The sequence below is a fragment of the Anomaloglossus baeobatrachus genome, chromosome 3 (assembly GCF_048569485.1).
Source record: "Anomaloglossus baeobatrachus isolate aAnoBae1 chromosome 3, aAnoBae1.hap1, whole genome shotgun sequence".
Classification (NCBI taxonomy): Eukaryota; Metazoa; Chordata; class Amphibia; order Anura; family Aromobatidae; genus Anomaloglossus; species Anomaloglossus baeobatrachus.
In genome coordinates, this window is record NC_134355.1 from 457,742,359 (window position 1) to 457,762,499 (window position 20,141).

At 44.7% G+C, this 20,141-nt stretch overlaps 1 protein-coding gene across 1 annotated transcript in view; it reads right to left on the reverse strand.

The window, feature by feature from the left end:
* LOC142296643 (putative cation-transporting ATPase 13A4) overlaps positions 1 to 20,141 on the reverse strand; it is a 192,950-nt gene that overhangs the window by 28,000 nt on the left and 144,809 nt on the right. The window contains exons 20-25 of the mRNA XM_075340496.1: positions 15,486 to 15,608; positions 11,066 to 11,145; positions 5,825 to 5,867; positions 5,333 to 5,442; positions 2,903 to 2,999; positions 2,736 to 2,808 (exon numbers count right to left, since the gene is read on the reverse strand). Coding sequence (XP_075196611.1) covers positions 2,736 to 2,808; positions 2,903 to 2,999; positions 5,333 to 5,442; positions 5,825 to 5,867; positions 11,066 to 11,145; positions 15,486 to 15,608 — 526 coding nt within the window. The remainder of the gene's footprint in view (positions 1 to 2,735; positions 2,809 to 2,902; positions 3,000 to 5,332; positions 5,443 to 5,824; positions 5,868 to 11,065; positions 11,146 to 15,485; positions 15,609 to 20,141) is intronic.

The following is a 20,141-nucleotide window of genomic DNA, read 5'->3' on the forward strand; positions in this document are numbered from 1 at the left end:
ATCAAGGGATTCTAGAAATGTGTTGCCCAGTGTCAAAAAGCTTGGTCTCAGTCACAGGTCATGGGTCTTGCAACAGGATAATGACCCAAAACACACAGCTAAAAACACCCAATAATGGCTAATAGGAAAACGTTGGACTATTCTGAGGTGGCCCTCTATCAGCCCTAACCTACATCCTATTGAGCATCTTTGGATAAACATGCCATCTGTAAAAGCAACCTTGAACAACTGAAGCAGTTTGCTCTTGAGGAGTGAACCAAAATACTTGTCGAGAGGTGCAGAAGTCTCATTGAGAATTACAGGAATCGTTTGATTGCAGTGATTGCCTCAAAAGGTTGTGCAACAAAATATTAAGTTAAGGGACCAACATTTTTGTCCAGGCCTATTTCATGAGTTTTATTTATTTAAATAGTATGTGGAAGCAGAAAAGCAATGTCTGAGTTTCATTTGTTCCTTTTCATTATTTTTTACTTATCATTACTTTTGTCAGATTCAAGTTATTTCTGTGACCAAGTTGTAAACAAGGGGTATCAAAAATTTTGACCACGTGTTACAGTGCTGGCCAAAAGTATTGGCACCTCTGCAATTCTGTCAGATAATACTCAGTTTCTTCTTGAAAATGATTGCAATCACAAATTTTTTGGTATTATCTTCATTTAATTTGTCTTCAATGAAAAAAATAAAAAAAAATTGTCATAAAGCCAAATTGGATATAATTCCACACCAAACATAAAAAAGGGCGTGGACAAAAGTATTGGCACTGTTTGAAAAATCATGTGATGCTTCTCTAATTTGTGCAATTAACAGCACCTGTAACTTACCTGTGGCACCTAACAGATGTTGGCAATAACTAAATCACACTTGCAGCCAGTTGACATGGATTAAAGTTGACTCAACCTCTGTCCTTTTGTCTTTGTGTGTACCATGTTGAGCATGGAGAAAAGAAAGAAGACCAAAGAACTGTCTGAGGACTTGAGAATCCAAATTGTGAGGAAGCATGAGCAATCTCAAGGCTACAAGTCCATCTCCCAAGACCTGAAAGTTCCTGTGTCTACGGTGCATAGTGTCTTCAAGAAGTTTAAAGCCCATGGCACTGTGGCTAACCTCACTAGATGTGGAAGGAAAAGAAAAATTAACGAGAGATTTCAACGAAAGATTGTGCGGATGGTGGATAAAGAACCTCGACTAACATCCAAACAAGTTCAAGCTGCCCTGCAGTCCGAGGGTACAACAGTGTCAACCCGTACTATCTGTCGGCGTCTGAATGAAAAGGGACTGTATGGTAGGATACCCAGGAAGACCCCACTTCTTACCCAGAGACATAAAAAAGCCAGGCTGGAGTTTGCCAAAACTTACCTGAGAAAGCCTAAAACGTTTTGGAAGAATGTTCTTTGGTCAGATGAGACAAAAGAAGAGCTTTTTGGGAAAAGCCATCAACATAGAGTTTACAGAAAAAAAAAAAGAGGCATTCAAAGAAAAGAACACGGTCCCTACAGTCAAACATGGCGGAGGTTCTCAGATGTTTTGGGGTTGCTTTGCGGCCTCTGGCACTGGACTGCTTAACCGTGTGCATGGCATTATGAAGTCTAAAGACTACCAAGAAATTTTGCAGCATAATGTAGGGCCCAGTGTGAGAAAGCTGGGTCTTCCTCAGAGGTCATGGGTCTTCCAGCAGGACAATGACCCAAAATACACTTCAAAAAGCACTAGAAAATGGTTTGATAGAAAGCACTGGAGACTACTAAAGTGGCCAGCAATGAGTCCAGACCTGAATCCCATAGAACACCTGTGGAGAGATCTCAAAATGGCAGTTTGGAGAAGGCACCCTTCACATCTCAGGGACCTGGAGCAGTTTGCCAAAGAAGAATGGTCTAAAATTCCAGCAGAGCTTTGTAAGAAACTCATTGATGGTTACCGGAAGCGGTTGTTCGCAGTTATTTTGGCTAAAGGTTGTGCAACCAAGTATTAGGCTAAGGGTGCCAATACTTTTGTGTGGCCCATTTTTGGAGTTTTGTGTGAAATGATCAATGATTTTATTTTTGTTTCATTCTCTGTTGTGTTTTTTCATTGCAAGCAAAATAAATGAAGATAATACTAAAGAATTTGTGATTGCAATCATTTTCAAGAAGAAACTGAGTATTATCTGACTGAATTGCAAGGGTGCCAATACTTTTGGCCAGCACTGTGTGTGTATATATATATATATATATATATATATATATATATATATATAGTAGATATATACAGCATCTACACACACACACAAAAATCTTTGGAACCAATTGGATAAACATGTTAGGTGGGTTGTGCCGGAGTAAGCAGGTTTTTTAACAATGATGATAGTAAGGCTTTCTTATTCCCAACGTGTTTCAACGTTGTAATGCCATATTTACCAAGTGAAAGAACTAATTTTTTTCCACTTGATAAAGATGCTGGTTCGGCGTTGAAAAAAGTTGTGAATAAAAATACTTATTGTCTTCATTGCTGAAGAAGTAGTCTACTCAAGCAGTGCAGCCCACCTGGCGTGTTTTATCCATTTGGATCCAATATTTCTTGGAGAATGTATCCATCAGCCACGGGCCGGTAACTGTTCTTCTTCATACCTACATAGTAATTATGCCTGTCAAAACTCCACCAGGTGAGCGTTAACCGAACAGTTACTCTCCCTCCATAGGGTATCACACTCTGTTCCACACATGTAAATTTTCTTTAAAAAACTTGACATATTCACTTACTTGTTAAAAAAATGACAAACATGACTGCAAAGTCGTGAACAAGGAACTGGTTATTCCCAAATATATTTTGTTGCTGAAAGACACAAATAAACAAATTATTGTCTACTGCTCTTCTACTATTACAGAAGTAAAAACTGATATGTAGAAATATTTAATATAACAGTTACCCAATAGAGGATTAAAGTGTTGATATACTCAATCAATCCAAACATGGACATGTATTTAAACATGCAGAAGGAGGTAACAAGGGCTGCCCGTCCTTCCCTGGAAAACAAAAATAATATAGCTTAGACCTACACCACATTTTTGCATTCTATAAAAAGCTGCTAATGTTTTTTTTAAGGTTAACAAAACATTTAAAACAGCATTCAACAAGACATCTGTCATGATTTTTCTCAGCAGTGCTCTGCTCTCCTATAGAGCCTATGCTGGGCCTCATATTTTTCATCACTTCCCAGTCGAGTCCTGTGTGGTGTGGGAGGGGTCTGTTCTTTGAAGCCTTGTTCCGGGTGATTACTCTGCTTTATCTGGGAACTGTTTCATCCGGAACGCCGCCAGTGATAGTTCCTGTTTTGCAGTGCATGTCTCTGTTTCCCACAAGTGTCTGACCTGATCTTGTCCCGCTACCTAGTTCCGCTGTTCCCTGCCTCTCTGACGTCAGCTTGTTCCCTCACTCCGGCTCTGCTCGCTCCCTTGTATTTATGTGACCTCTCTGTTTACCGACCTCGTTCTGTCCCCTGACTCCAACTCTGCTCCCTTCCTTGTACTTACGTGACCTCTCTGTTTACCGAACCCGGCTTGTCCCCTGACTCCAGCTCTGCTCGGTGCTTTTGTCATTTACGTTATCTCCAGGCTTTTGACCTTTGGCTTGTTTGCCTGCACCTCACTAGATGTGTCTAGCAACACCTAGTGTACTAGCCGAGCAGATCCACTCCACTAGGGTGCCTGGTGACACCTAGTGGTTTGGTGTCTTATTACACCCAGGTTCTCGTCATCACAATGTCTTTCCTCTTGTAACCCGGTGCCTTTGGCTTCTGTTGTACAAAACACGAATCAGACAGGATGATGTTCTTACGAAGAATAGATGTAAGAGATAAATCTTTTTGGTTTCCAGCTGAATCCTACGTAGGTATACAGTAGAAGACCTATTGCATAGCACCCCAAAACGTTGAGCGGGCCAGCTGCAACTTCCACAATTTATGTGAACATAATGTGTTGGTTACTGTCAGTGCCTCCTCCACGGCTGTCCTAACTGCTATTAATCCTCCCATTGATTTCTGTATCAAAGGGGCCACTGTATCACAATAGCAGTATTTTCAACTCTGATTCTTGTTTCCAACATAGAAGTGCAAAATAATGTGGACTCTCAAAAGAAAAATTTGGATCAAAGGTGCTAGTGGCATGTTGTACATACTTTTATTTTTGGCTCTTTTCCCATGGCTTTTTAAAGGGGTTGGCATAAATATCTGATATTGTCCACCATTCCAGCTGTTCCCAGTGCTGGTACCAGACTGATATACTGTTTTTTGTACTGCTATATATTTGATAATCTAGGATTGGACACATCGTATTCAAATAATAATCTATAATAATAATACTAAAGAATGTCTTTAGAAAATATTTATCATCAACATCTTTATCTGGTAGGTAAATGATGAACTATATCAAATTACAGAAACACTATTTCAGAAGTGGAAGCACCAAAGATAAGATCAAGCGCTCATTGGTCCCTAAGTATACAACACACAGAATTCTTATTTATAGGTTACCTTATATATAAAAAAAAAGTAAAGAGGGATCAAGTAATTATAAACGCCCAATGGTAGTAGTTAAAAGGATGCCTCAACCTGAAAAGAATAAGACCTCCATGGGCTACAAAGTTTAAAAAGTACTTAGTCTCAGAATATGGTGACACAAATCAAATTAACGAAAAGAGTTCATTATTTTTTTAAAGTGGTAAAACATAAAACAATTACGATTTGACATAACCACAGAATAACTATGATGTGACCACACAGTGTGGACAATTAAAAAAACTTGAGTGCTATATTTTTTTAACATTGACTACTGTAACATATACTGTGTAAGGCCTCAGTTCCACTTGTGCATAGCTTCTGATGCAAGGGCATCGGAAGCGATATGCTAATGACCCTCGGCTCAGGCTCTGCTGTGAGCGTGAGATGAGGGTCATGCGACTGTGATGCGATCTTGCTATCGGATCACAGCTGCGGAGGAGACGGAGAGATCACTTTTTTCCTCTTTTCTGCAGTCTGTCTTTCCATATATTGCCTTGCTGTCACATAACATACGAGTGTAGTGCAATGTTTCCCATGCATCCATAGACTTGAATGGGTGCGTATGAGCCGAGACTCTCTGCCAAACGCAGCAGGCTGCAATTTTTTCTCATGCCGATATGGTAAGAGAAGTCAATCGCAGATGGACACTACCCCATAGATTTGCACTGGTGCGAGTTCAATCCCATGTTTTATCAGATTGCACTCGTCAATGCAAAACGCAACTGGAACCGAGGCCTAAATGTTATAATTAGTATAGCAGCATAAATCATAAGACAATTGCTTATAAAAGGGTTTGCTTACTTGAGTAATTCTGGCACACACTGAATATTAGTGACATGAGAGTTAAAAGGAGCAGCTACTGAGGCCTCTTCAACAGACAATGAAATTCCAGCATTGGCCATTTTAAGAGCCTAAAAGAACAACATAATGATTATTGTTCACATAAAGGATTACTATTACAAAAAACTATTGATAAACACTCCTTAAGCAGCTGTAATATGTACATGGCAAACTTTACCAGAACCTAGCCTGCAGCATTAATATAAATTGATATGTCTTTAAATTAACTATTCTGTGTGAATGGACTGCTCTGACCACTCAGATGTCATTTTCCAGTTGCTCCATCTCCCCTTTCTATGCATGAATTTCACGGGCCAGATGAGAGTCCGGAATATGAGTTCCATATCACATAGTAAACTCAATGCCAATAAATTGTGAACATGATTAAAAAGGAAATATTAGAACATTAAAAACAATTATGAACTAAATTACTTCCCACATTTGCACACTCACCGCACAGTCATTAGCTCCATCTCCACACATCCCCACATAGTAGCTGGAAAACAGAAAATTATCGTTTTATTGGCATAATCAAACAAACAGAAGTCAGAGGCAATGATAAAATTAGGCATTGGGTCTCACTCAGAAGTCCATTTTTGGCATATGAGTTCCTAGTGTAGGTCATGGCGCTGTTTACATGTCAGATTTTTGTTTTGTAGACAGAGTGGTCAGCAGAAAATTGCATACCCCCACAGTACCCTCCACATGCACAGTATGATGACCTGCGGGACCTTCAGATCTAAAGTATGATGCCTCCATAAGGACCCCAACACAGAATGATGTCCCCCATAGTTCCCCATACACAATATGATGTGCTGACACAGCCCTCTTCACAAAAGATGGCCTCCACATAGCCATCTATACAGTATAGCGGCCTCCACACAATCCTCCACACTGTATAATGGATTGCACACAATATTATGGCCCTCACTAGCCCTCTATACAGTATTATGACCTCCACATAGCCCTCCAAATAGTACAATGTCTCCCACACAACCCTCCACACAGACTAAAGGTTTCTGCACAACTCTGCACACAGTAAAATTGACCCCCGAATAACCCTGCACACAGTATAATGAACACTACATTGCCCTCCAAAAAGTATAATTCACGGCCACACAGCTCTCCAAACAGTATAACTGGTTTCCTCACAATCCTCCAAACACTATGATGGCCATCACACAGCCTTCTATATAGTACAAATCGCCCACACACAGTGTCATGCCTGTCTCAGTCGGCTGGTGCAGTACACCAATGTTACAGTAAGTTCAGGCCATGGATCCTGCTGGCAAATCAAGACTACTGTATGAAGAAGCTTGTTCATAAAGGGAGTGTCAGGAGCAATTGATGCAGGCAATCAATGTGTTGGCAACTCAGCTGCACGATTTGCACTCTGTCCCGTTCATCCATTCTGTCTGGTCATCCTCCCTCAGGTCTAGCTGCCTTTCCTGGGGAACTTCTGAAGGCTCCAGTGTTTGTTGATGTAGCTAAGCTTCAGCTGTCACTTCCATCCCACTATGATGGAGGTCCCATGGAGATTGCGGGATCCATTTCACTTTTCACGCTCAACTGTTTACTTTGGACCATACTAAAGTTGCGTTTTTACTTATTAATCAGAATACTATAGCAAAAGTGATGTAAAAATTTAACAAAGATAGAATTGCAACCATCTTACACAGACGTCCAGGCTCACTCAAGAAGTTAACAACTAAACAGGATCCTCTTCTGATGGGAATGCTTGAAGAAAATTGACATGCAAGTTCACTGCAGTTAACTAAAGGTGAAGTAGCTGAAGCTAAAGTAGAAGTAGCATTTAACTAAAGTAGAAAGCGAAACCTGGATGGGTTTTCTCACGTCATCCACAACGGAAGCATCTCCTAAAGCCAATGTCAAAAATTCCCGCCTGTTATTTGCCAGGGGGCATGCTGAAAAATATGAAGTCTACTAGACCTCTACACTCTGGAGTGATGAGACCAAGATAAATTATTTTGCAACTGATGGCTTCAAAAGTTTATGGCATTGCGAAGGTGAAGCCTATAAAACCTACAATGAAACTTGGAGGTGGCAGTGTCCTTATGTGGGACTGCTTGAGTACTTCTGGTGTCGAGAAGCTACATTTCATTGGTTGAATCATGAATTCACAGATGTACTGCTCCATTTTGGTAAAGAAGATACTACCATCAACATGCCCTTGGTAGAAGTTCACTTTTACAAAATGACAATGATCTAAAAAACACATCTAAGGCCACTGTTGCATTTCTGAAAAAAACACGGTGAAACTGATTCAGTGGCCAAGTATGCCTCCTGATCTGAACATTACTCTCCATCATCCAGGCTCTAAATAAGGGTCATTCTCGAAAAATGTAATAAAACTTTACAATATGTCACTAAATTGTTCTTTTCATGCCTAGAAGACTTGATACTGTCCTTAGAAATTAAGGAGGTCATACAAAATATTAGATGTGATAGTTTTTGATGTGAGTTGTATTCATTTTTGCATCAACAAATTTGAGTGAAGTTAAAGATTTTATAATGAAACTTATATGGTACTAGAAGGTGGCCTGATTCTACGCATCGGGTATTCTAGAATTTACGTATTGTGTAGTTAATGTATGATTTTTGTTATATATATATATATATAGATAGATGTTGTTGTGTGTTGTTACCAAGTGTTTGTGTAGGCGCTGTACATGTTCTGGGTGTTGTCTTGGTGTGGCGGGGGGTGAGAGCGGTGTTGTGTGTTGCGTTATTTGTGGAGCGCTGTGTGTCTGTAGCGTTGTGTGTGTTGCACGGTTTGTGTGGGTGTGGGGTGTGTGTGTTTTGGGGGGAGGTATGTTTTGTGCAATGTGTGTGTTGTGCGGTATGTGCATATATTTGTGTGTGCCGCGGTGTTTGTGTGTTGGGTGTTGTGTGTGTGCGGCGTTGTGTGTGTGTGTTGGTGTCTGTGTAGGGCAGTGTTTGTGGTTCCCAGTGTGTGTGTGTGGTGTGTTGTGCAGTGCGTGTGTGGCAGTGTGTGTGTGTTTTGGGGGGAGGTGTGCACCCCCCATCGTGCTCCATCCCCCATGCTGCGCACCCCCCATCGTGCTCCATCCCCCATGCTGCGCACTCCCGATCGTGCTCCATCAAACATGCTGCACAGTCCCCATCGTGCTCCATCCCCCATGCTGTGCATTCCCCATCGTGCTCCATCCCCCATGCTGCGAACTCCCAAACGTGCTCCATCCCCCATGCTGCGCACTCCCAACCGTGCTCCATCCCCCACGTTGCGCACTCCCCATCGTGCTCTATCCCCCATGCTGCGCACTCCCAACCGTGCTCCATCCCCCATGCTGTGCATTCCCCATCGTGCTCCATCCCCCATGCTGCGCACTCCTCATCGTGCTCCGTCCCCCATGCTGCGCACTCCCCATCGTGCTCCAACCCCCTATGCTGCGCACTCCCCATCGTGCTCCATCCCCTATGCTGCGCACTCCCCATCATGCTCCATCCCCCATGCTGCGCACTCCCCATCGTGCTCCACAGTCACACATCAGACAGTATACATGCACACATCTGATCGCATACACTCACACACACACTCCACTTCTCCCTGTGCCCACCGGTGGGCAGTCCTAGCAGCTGTGCTGCACGGCGTGCTTCTCTGCCGACACTCACAGATCCGATCGCATACACTCACACACACACACTTACACATCAGAACACACTCACACACATCCGATCGCATACACGCGCACACACACACACTCACACATCAGAACACACTCACACACATCCGATCGCATACACTCACACACACACACTCACACATCAGAACACACTCACACACATCCGATCGCATACACACTCACACACACACACTCACACATCAGAACACACTCACACACATCCGATCGCATACACTCACACACACACACTGAAGATATCGCACATACGCGCTAACACAATCACAACATCCGGAGATACCACATGCTTCCGGCCATGTGATCCTCCAGCAGGTCCTGGAAGGTCACTGCACAGTATCGCCGCCAAGAAGCAAGCGATATCACGGGATGTTTTGAGTATGTGGATGCGATCTGATGTGTGTGTGAGGTATGTGTGTGAGGTGTGTGTGTGAGAGTGAGTGTGATCTGATGTGTGTGTGTGTGTGTGTGTGTGTGTCTGTTCTCACCTGGCAGTTGGGTCTCTGTATCGGTTCGGGGAATGTGTGCGGGGGGCGGGGCCAGAGCGAGTGTGCAATGCGTGAGGGGGGCGGGGCAGGGTCGACAGGCCAATCCGTGTGGGGGTGGAGCCTGGGCGAGTGGCCAATCCGTGCGGGGGGAGGAGCCGAGGCGAACGGCCAATCCGTGTGGGGGGCGGAGCCGAGGCGAGGCGAGCGGCCAATCCGCTGTTTGTCACCGTAAGGACACAAATTTGGAGCAAGACAGACAGATAGACAGACAGACAGAATAAGGCAATTATATATATAGATTATTAATGTCACGTTCCCACCAGAGTCTGCTCCTGCGACTTCTGCTTTGGTCACCTGGCGCCGCTGTATTCCCACGTTGGACATTGCTGGTGATGGGAGAGGAGTCGATGCCAGTAGCTCTGGTGGGTGCAGGCTCCGCTCATCCACTAAGCTGGGTTTCCCTGGGACCTGCAGTACCACTGGCTGACTGTAGGTGGTGTGTGACTTCCAGCTTAAATTACCAACATTCAGCTACAGCCAGTGAGAAGACACCACACCCTTCTAATTCCCCCACCTGCCTGCTGGTCACTGCCAGAGATAGTTTTGTATTCCTGCTTTCTGGTTCCTGCTCTGTTCTGAATAGTGATCTCTGCGTTTTGACCTCTGCCTGTTCTCTGACTACCTTTCTGCCTGCCATTTTTGTACATCGCGGCCAGATCCGGATTTGTCCTCTGCCTGGTTGCCTGACTACATCCTTATCTGCAGATTTTGTCCCTGTTCTGCATCTCCTGGTTTGACCCTGTCTAACTATTACTCTCCTCTGGACTTCAGCCTTCTACAAGTAGCGATCTTCAGGGTCCTGCAGTAATTCCAATTCCCTGTATAGGGGTTAAAGAGTTTTGGGTTTCTTAGGGTCCTACTTTGTGAGCGTCTTTCCTCTAGCCTGTCCGTGACAGCCTGTCTGAGTCTGTGGTTCCAGGCAAGCATTTCAATTAACCTTTCTTTCATGCTATGGATTTAAAAATGTCATGTGAAACTCATTCTTGTCAAAATTTTGGAAATTGATCTTGTTTTCATTGAGATATTGATTAAAATCCTACTTTTGTATATCATTAACATACAGTGTTTTGAAATAATAAAAAAAATAAAACTACATTTTTAAATATTTTAATTTATTAAGAAATGAACTAGAACATCATGTTCAGAAATTCATGCAATTTCATGCCTTGGCATGCTATCAATAGAAATATCAATGGTTGTCTGAGGAATATTTTACCATGCTGAATGCACTTGGGCACTGAAATCCTCAAGACCTGCTGCTGGCAGCTCCCTTTGCATAGACAGCATTCAAAGTTATCTAAGTGCATGTGTTTCTGCATGTGGTACTCAGGATACTGAATATATTGAGCTGTTTTAAAAATTTTGTTTCCATTTTTCAATATTCTCACTGTCATCTAAGACAATACATAATACATTTTGCCTGCCCTGCGGATTTTATCCTTTTTTGTGTACTCAATAACACTTACTCAAGTTTTCGAAATTCATCTATAATTCCTGATTTCTGCCCAGGGGACATTCTTGCAAAAACGGTTCCATTCATTAATATCTGTGGAAAACATGGAAAAATATTGTTTATATAGTTACATAATATAGTTGAAAAAGAAGCATGTCCAACAAAATTCAACCAAAATGTGGGTAAGGAGAAAGTGAAGGGCTATAGGCACATCCATAATTCATGACCCAGTATGCCGTATATAGCAAATAGCACTATAAATGGTCCCTGATGTGATGAGTCCTGAGTAGGCCATTCCGCAGATTAATAGTTTTTATGGTAAAGTAGCCTTGCCTCCTATGGAGAGTGAGCTTTTTCTCCAGTGGAAGTGCTCTCTTAACTTTTGAGGTTTTTCACAAGAAACAGCTTTTACCTTTTTTTTGCATGGCCAATTTATGTACTTGGCATGTTCCCCCTTATCCATCTCTTATTTACACTTCAGAAATTGCTAGAAAAAATTATTTTAAACTAAGGGCGGCTTTGCACACTACGACATCGCAGGTGCGATGTCGGTGGGGTCAAATCGAAAGTGACGCACATCCGGCGTCACTTGCGATGTCGTAGTGTGTAAATCCTAGATGATACGATGAACGAGCGCAAAAGCGTCGTTATCGTATCATCGCTGCAGCCTCCGACATTTCCATAATGCCGGTGCAGCGACAGGTGCGATGTTGTTCCTTGCTCCTGCGGCAGCACACATCGCTGTGTATGAAGCCGCAGGAGCGAGGAACTTCAACTTACCTGCCGCTGGCTGCAATGAGAAGGACGGAGGTGGGCGGGATGTTTACATCCTGCTCATCTCCGCCCCTCCGCTTCAATTGGCCGCCTGCCGTGTGACGTCACTGTGACGCCGCACGACCCGCCCCCTAAGGAAGGAGGCGGGTCGCCGGCCAGAGGGACGTCGCACGGCAGGTATGTGCGTGTAAAGCTGCCGTAGCGATAATAATCGCTACGGCAGCTTTCACTAGATATCGAACGTGCGACGGGGGCGGGACTATCGCTGCAGCATCGGTAACACATTGTTACCGATGTTGCAACGTGCAAAGCCCGCCTAAGTGTCAACATGATATCCCTGTTCCATAAGTCCATGCCTCTACTAATACATGATAATATCCTGCTGACCTTAGAAGCCCCTGATTGACAATGCATGCTGTTAGATAGTCTGTGATCTACAAGTGCACCCAATACATTCTCCTTGTTTTACTCCCCCTACGTTATAATTGCCCAGATGCATATTTACTTTTATCCACATTGAAAGTCATCTGCCAAGTGGATGCCCAAAAACTCAGTTTGTTCAAGTCGGTTTGTAATTTAATAACATCATCTACAGATTGCATTATACTACATAGTTTGGTGTCATCTGCAAAAACAGACACAATAATAATCCAATCTTCTATTTTCATAGTTTCAAAAATAAGTTAAAAAGTAGCAGACCCATCCCTTAAATTTGGGGGTACATTGCTTATAACCAGAGACCAGCCAGATTAGTAGTCATTCACCACAACTCTCTGGTGCCCTTTTAGAGCCTGTTTTCAATTTCATGCAGAGATCTATGTCCAATCCTCAGATCTTAACAACTCATTTACATTATAAGAAAAATATGGATTTCTATGGAATAAAGCATCAGATCACAGATATCAAGGTATAATTGTATGCACCTTTCTATGACCTATATACCCATATAGACGGCTTAGGAGGGTTGATCCTAATGATAGATTCACTTTAAAAAGGCAATGAAGTTCACATTGTCAGTAGGGGCAGCATTGGGTTCAAATCCCACCATGGACAACATCTGTAGAGAGTTGGTATGTTGTCCTTGTGTTTGCATGGGTTTCCTCCCACACACCAAAGAGCTTTTGATGTCTTCAAGAGACCATTTATTTGTGATTTTCATACTTGTAGTCCCATGCCAACTAGCTGCTCTTCCTACTTCTCACAATAAAAAGGGCTGTTATATTTTGCTTAAAATTGAAGAATCAGGAAGAGCAGCTAGTCGGCACGTGTGTAAGTGTGCATATCGCATTAAGCGATATGCCGTCTTCTCAACTTGCTTATGTTGTATATAGGATGGGTGCTAATCTGAATTCTTGCCGTATTGAATAGATAAAATATCAAGGGAAAAAAAATCCAAAGCCATGAGTCACTAAATGGCCTATCTGTATGAAAGGGGACCACTACTACAACTATAGATCCTACAAAGTGGGCTGTTCCCCCATGGAAGCCCATGCAAAATGCGCCTTGAGGCTGATGGTTTAAGGTTTCACACAGGGAGAAATGGGTAGAAGATTAATATATGCACAACTTTTCATTATATATTGACTTGCAATTTATCTTTACTTGCATTCATTCTTGTCTATATTATTCTTAATGGAAGTCTATGGTTGCACATTTTCAACCAGTGTGTGTGTGCTAAGTTCCATTGATACTATAGCTCCTTCCATTAGTATGTGCATGCACCTCGCCCATTTATCACCTGAGTCTTTACAACCAATTTTAATATTGTTATTGGTGCTTTATTTCATCTTTTCACATATTTCAATAAATTTTCCATTTTTTATATAGCAGACTTGGAACACTATGTTTTTTCTAGGATCTATAAACATGCAACCATTGTCATAAAAAGCTGTTTCCCAGAAGAAGAACAATTAGTTTTGGAATTAATGATATAGTCCTCTCAAATCTCTCACAACAACATTATTAAGCCATTGTAAGTCATTGTGAGATTAGAAGAGACAAAAGGATTCACACAAGCCGACATCCACAGACGATCTATGATAAGCTTTCCAAGATATTTTGATCATCCTCAGAATCAGAATCCATTATAAACTTATCACTCTCACTTACAAAGCTCTCCACGGTTCCGCACCACCCTACCCCTCCTCCCTCATCTCTGTCTATCACCCCACCCATGCCCTCCGCTCTGCTAATGACTTAGGGTACCGTCACACTTTAGCGACGCAGCAGCGATCCCACCAGCGATCTGACCTGGTCAGGATTGCTGCTGCATCGCTACATGGTCGCTGGTGAGCTGTCAGTCAGGCAGATCTCACCAGCGACCAGTGACCAGCCCCCAGCCAGCAACGACGTGCAAGCGACGCTCCGCTTGCACGGAGCCGGCGTCTGGAAGCTGCGGACACTGGTAACTAAGGTAAACATCGGGTATGGTTACCCGATGTTTACCTTAGTTACCAGCGCACACCGCTTAGCTTAGCGTGTGCAGGGAGCAGGAGCCAGCACTGGCAGCATGAGAGGTGCGGAGGCTGGTAACGAAGGTAAATATCGGGTAACCACCTTGGTTACCCGATGTTTACCTTGGTTACAGCTTACCGCAGGCTGTCAGACGCCGGCTCCTGCTCCCTGCACATTCAGGATTGTTGCTCTCTCGCTGTCACACACAGCGATGTGTGCTTATCAGCGGGAGAGCAACAATAAAAATATGAACCAGGGCTGTGTGTAACGAGCAGCAATCTCACAGCAGGGGCCAGATCGCTGCTCAGTGTCACACACAGCGAGATCGCTAATGAGGTCACTGCTGCATCACCAAAACCGTGACTCAACAGCGATCTCAGTTGCAATCTTGCTGTGTGTGAAGTACCCCTTAAGACTGACATCCTCAACAATTCGAACCTCCAACTCCCGTCTTCAAGATTTCTCACGAGCTGCGCCTATGCTCTGGAACACACTACCAAGAGAAATCCGATTAATTCCCAACATCCACACCTTTAAGCGGGCCCTAAAAACGCATTTCTTTAGACTAGCCTATCAACTCACTGCCCTGATCTAATCTAGTCCCTTTCTGCCCTTCAAAAAATTTACTTCCAGTTCTCGTCCCCTATACCTATATAAATTGTCACCGACGGGTTCATGCAGCTGCTTTTGAATACCCTATTAAATCGATGGCTGGACCATATATGATAAGCTTTTCTCCCCCCATTCACCTTTTGTGTCTCCACTATTTCCACATAGACTATAAGCTTACGAGCAGGGCCCTCACTCCTCCTGGTATCTTAATTTTGTTATTTTGTATTGTCTCATATTGTCTGTACATGTCCCCTCTTAATTGTAAAGCGCTGCGGAATATGTTGGCGCTATGGAAATAAAACTTATTATTATTATTATAACCTCCTTCTTGGGTTCCTTCAAAAATTGTGCGTAAGTGTACCTAGAAGATTTTATGCTTTGATGATGGTTTGAAGGCAAAGGGTGATCAATCGGAATATTGATTTTATTTAGAATTTTCTATTATTCACTCACTTTCCATTTTATTAATAACTTATTATTACTCCTATTTTTAAAGAATTCTTACTTTGCAACATTTTTTTCTACCTCTGCCTAAACTTTTAGCACAGTGCTGTATGTGCACTGGAGAGACCACGTCTGTATTTACCACTTACCTTTGGTAACAAATCAACAAAGTATTTCTCCAAATTTTCATAAGTCTTCCCACTCATCGAAAAATGATAATCACTGCTTTGTATTTTACCATCCAAAATATCTTCAAAATTGATGGATGAATCCTAGAAAATAATGTTTTTAATTAGACACATTATGTTCAAAGCTAAAGCATCACAGTAAACACAATAAAATTATTGAGAACATGTCTGGATTGATAAAAAGATAGATAATTTAGAGAGATATACACAGGTAAATAAATATACATCCCTATGTAAAGTACTAAAGTTGACTCTCACATCTTTAGTAATAGATATATTACTAAAGATGTGAGAGTCAACTTGATACAATTGAAATTTGTGTCTAATTTTAGAAAATCTGCAGGTCTTGATGAATTCAAGCAATGTGTGATTGAATTTGTGCGAATCGCAAATGCCCAACACCAGTTAATACACTGAATAAGGTGGCAATAGTCACAGAAGGGTTACATGACTTCAAGCGCATCCGTGCGGAATTCCCCATAAAGTCTTGTAGCTGTTACGTCACAAGGAATATCCATGCCAATAAGAAGGGAATAACAGCCTGTATAAAAGTAGAGGCTGTGACGGCAGCAGCCATTTCAAGGTGTTTTATGATAACCAGTAGTGATAAGTGACCATGCTCAGGTGCTCGATACTCATAAGGAGCAGGTGGATGCTCAAGTACCTGAATTAAATGGAAGTCAATGTGGAACTTGAGCATTTTTCTGGAAGATTTCTTGGAAAAATGCTTGAGTTCCCCATTATCTTCCATTGTACTCAGTACACAAGTCGTGCTCAACCAAGAATCTGTCGTGGGCGGGGAGGGGACGCTGCGCTCACCACGCTCGGGTCCGGCGCTGCTGCTGCTTCGCTTGCTGCTCGGTGGCTCGAGCGGTGGGCCGGATCCGGGGACTCCAGCGGCTCTCCTCGCCCGTGAGTGAAAAGGGGAATGGTTTTGGGGATTTGGGGATTTATTGTCCGTGACGCCACCCACGGTTGTGGTGAGGTTGTGACACCACCGCTGCTCTGGACGGGGATCCCGGGAGCGATGACAGGGAGCAGCTTGGATGTTGTTTTTCCCCTCCGTGGGTAGGGGGGTTGGTTGTCCCGGGGCCCGGTGAGGTGCAGGGTCGCGGGGGTAGCGCGGTGCCGCACGGCACGGTGGTACTCACTCAGCCAATGATGAATGCAAAGTCTCCGGTAAAACAAACGGCTGGATGGACGGGTCCCACAGACGGCTGCGGTGGTTCTTCTCCCGGTAGGTTGGCGGTGACTGCCTTTCCCCGCACCTGTGTTATGTTCTCGGTTCTGGTGGCTTCCCACCGGTAACCCGCTCCCCAGCTTGGATGGAGGCTGAGGGAGCCCCTTTTGCCCGCAGGCTCTGGCCCTGGGAACTGTAGCCTTGGCGGTGACTGTATTTCCCTTCACGGTTTGAGCGGTTGCCTTCAATCGGGTCTTGACTGCTGGGAAATCCCGGAGGTTCCCTTCGCTAACGGATCTGACCGGTTTTACGGTGACTCCAAGCCTGGTCGGGGTCCGTAGGCCTGCTGAATGGTGCTGGCTTCTCTTCGCTCCCCGATCCGGTACCGGCGGGCCACCGCCTGTCCCCGGTCCTTACGGTTCACGTCAACCAGCCCCTCCTGCAGACGGTCACCACCGTCTGCCAACCTTGCTGTATGTGCCCGGGCCACGCACCCGGACACGGTCAGTCTGCTCCGCTACCACTTCACTCCTCAACTCCTCAAACTGAACTCTCTCCTCTACTCCTTCCTTTTCCCGCCTCCAGGACTATGAACTCTTCGGTGGGTGGGGCCAACCACCTGGCTCCACCCCCTGGTGTGGACATCAGCCCCTGGAGGGAGGCAACAAGGATTTTTGTCTGACCTTGATGTGCCTAGCCGGGGTGTGGGGTGTGTTGTTGCAGTACCTGTGACGTCCTGGCTTGTCCAGGGCGCCACACATCCAACTGCTTGTTACAAGTGCTGAGTGCCCGAGCCTGGTAGTGCCTGCTCATCATCAATAGAAAAAGAGGAAACTTTAAAATATTTGACAAATGCGCTAAGGGTATGTTCCAACGATCAGTGTTAGGCTATGTGCGCACATTGCGTAATTGCATGCAGTTACGCTGCTATCTGCACCGCAGCATAACTGCATGCGTCCTGCGTCCCCAGCACAATCTATGGAGATTGTGCAGAAGCCGTGCGCACGTGGCATATTAGAGCGCAGCGCTTCGGCTGCTGCCCGAAGCGCGCGGTCTAAGAAGTGACATGTCACTTCTTTCATGCGCTCTGCCTGCAGGTCCTGCTCTGTCTATGGGAGGGGCTGCAGTCAGAGCGCATGAAATCGGCTTTTTTTTTTCATTACGGACTGTTTCTGCAGCGATTTGAAGCGCACGTGTGCTGTTCAAATCGCTGCAGAAAATTCTGCAGGGACAGTACGCAACGTGCGCACATAGCCTAACTCACGTTTCTGATGATGCATATTTTCCGTGAGCCTAAAATGCTGCGTTTTACATTACAGGCAAAGTGAATGGATTAATCGGAATCTCATGTCCACTTATGCTCATTTTTTTAAAATGTGTAAACCCACCTGCGGTACTTTTTCCAAGCCACAGCATGTCAATTTCTCTTGTGGGGATGCTCAGTTTTCTGTGCGGATTTTCCCCATAAAATTGCATTAGTTGCAGAAAATTGTACAAGAAGCAAGAGACATGGCTATTAGTGATGAGCGAGCATGCTTGTAACTACTCGGTACTCGCACGAGTATCGCTGTACTCGGGCTGCTCGGCGGGGACCGAGTAATCTCGCGATACTCGTGCTGTACTCGTGGTCTTCATTTCTGCATGTTGGCGCTCTTTTGAGAGCCAGCCCTCATGCAGGGATTGGCTGGCAGACCACTGCAATGCCACAGCCCTGTTAGTTGTGGAATTGCAGTGATTGGCCGGCCTGCACAGCGTGACCGAGCCTTTATATCGGCCGGCGCGCTGTGCTCTGCTCACAGCTATCCAGACTGTCAGTGCAGGGAGAGTGTCGCTGATTCAGGGAAAGCTTTGCGGCCCTTTATAGCTTTTTCAGTTGCAGAGCTGCAAACAGTGTGACCAAAAGTCCTTCTCAGGACTATTCTAGTTGTATACAGGCAGGCAGGGTATAGCCAGGTCGGAGTACAGTAGCAGAGTCCTTCTCAGGACTATTGTTGCTATATACAGGCAGGGTATAGCCAGGTCTGAATACAGGCTAGTGACCAAAAGAGTCCTTGTCAGGACTATTGTACCAGTATACAGGCAGGCAGGCAGGGTAGTGGTGACCGTATACCAGCCTTCATCATATCTGGGGCTGGTGTACACAGTGTAAAACAGTCCAGATAGTGTCTGACTTGTCTGTAATTGTCGCTCCCCAAAAAAACCTGTTAGGTTCTTATTGCGTCCATGCTTGGTTTTTAAAACCGCACGTGTGTGCCTGTTGGTGGCAGCGTACAGGTGCACTTGTGTGCAATTTCCAGAAACTTTTATATAACGCACAAGTAGTGAATATACACGTCAGCAGTGCACAGCATTGCAAAATGCGCAAGGACATTGGCAAGGAACAAGGAAGTGGACGTGATGGTGGTGCAGGCAGAGGCCGAGGTCGTGGGCAAGCTCTAATTTCGCCACAACAAAGGGCCACATCTAGTCGCTCGCACGTCCTGTCCCAAATTCTTGGGGACCGCAGCAGTACACCGCTCTTGAACCAAGACCAGTGTCAACAGGTTGTTAGTTGGATAGCAGATAATGCTTCCAGTCAGATTGGCACCACCACAAACACTCTGTCTTCCACACGGTCAAGTGTCAGTAGCCGTGATACTGCACCGCACATTTCTGAACCTGATCCTCCTTCCTACCACCAGGCTGAGTACACGTCCTCCTCGGACATTAATGATCCCACACTTGGACACTCGGAAGAGCTGTTCACGTTTCCATTCACACATTCTGGCCTCTCGCCAGCTCATATTGAAGTGGGTCATGAGGAGATCGTCTGTACAGATGGCCAAATATTTGAGCAGCCACGTTCTCACGAAGTTGGCAACGTGTCTCAACAAGTGGTGGACGATGATGAGACACAATTGTCAGGAAGTCAGGAGGAGGAGCAGGGTGCGGAAGAGGAAGACGACGTGGTGGATGATCCAGTAACTGACCCAACCTGGCAGGAGGATATGCAGAGCGAGGACAGCAGTGCACAGGGGGAGGGAGGCGTAGCATCACAACAGGCAGTAAGAAGCAGGGTGGTGGCCCCAGGCAGAAGTCAGGCAACCGTTCCCCGGAACAACACGACGACACAAGGTGCCTGTACAAATGTTAGGTCTTCCCGAGTCTGGCAGTTTTTTAAGTTGGATCCAGATGATTCAAAAAAGGCCATTTGCAACACCTGCCGTGCCAGCATCAGCAGGGGTACCAAAACTAGCAGCCTGACCACCACCAGCATGATCAGGCACATGTCAGCCAAGCACCCGACTTTGTGGGAAGTACAACAGAGTCGAGGAGCAGTGCTTGCTGATGTCACTGCTACGTCTTCGCTGGTTGTGCATGCGAGCCAATCCTCTGTCCATGCTGCCTGCGAACAAGCCTCCTCCACTCCTGCACCTGCAGTTGCCTACGCAGAAAGA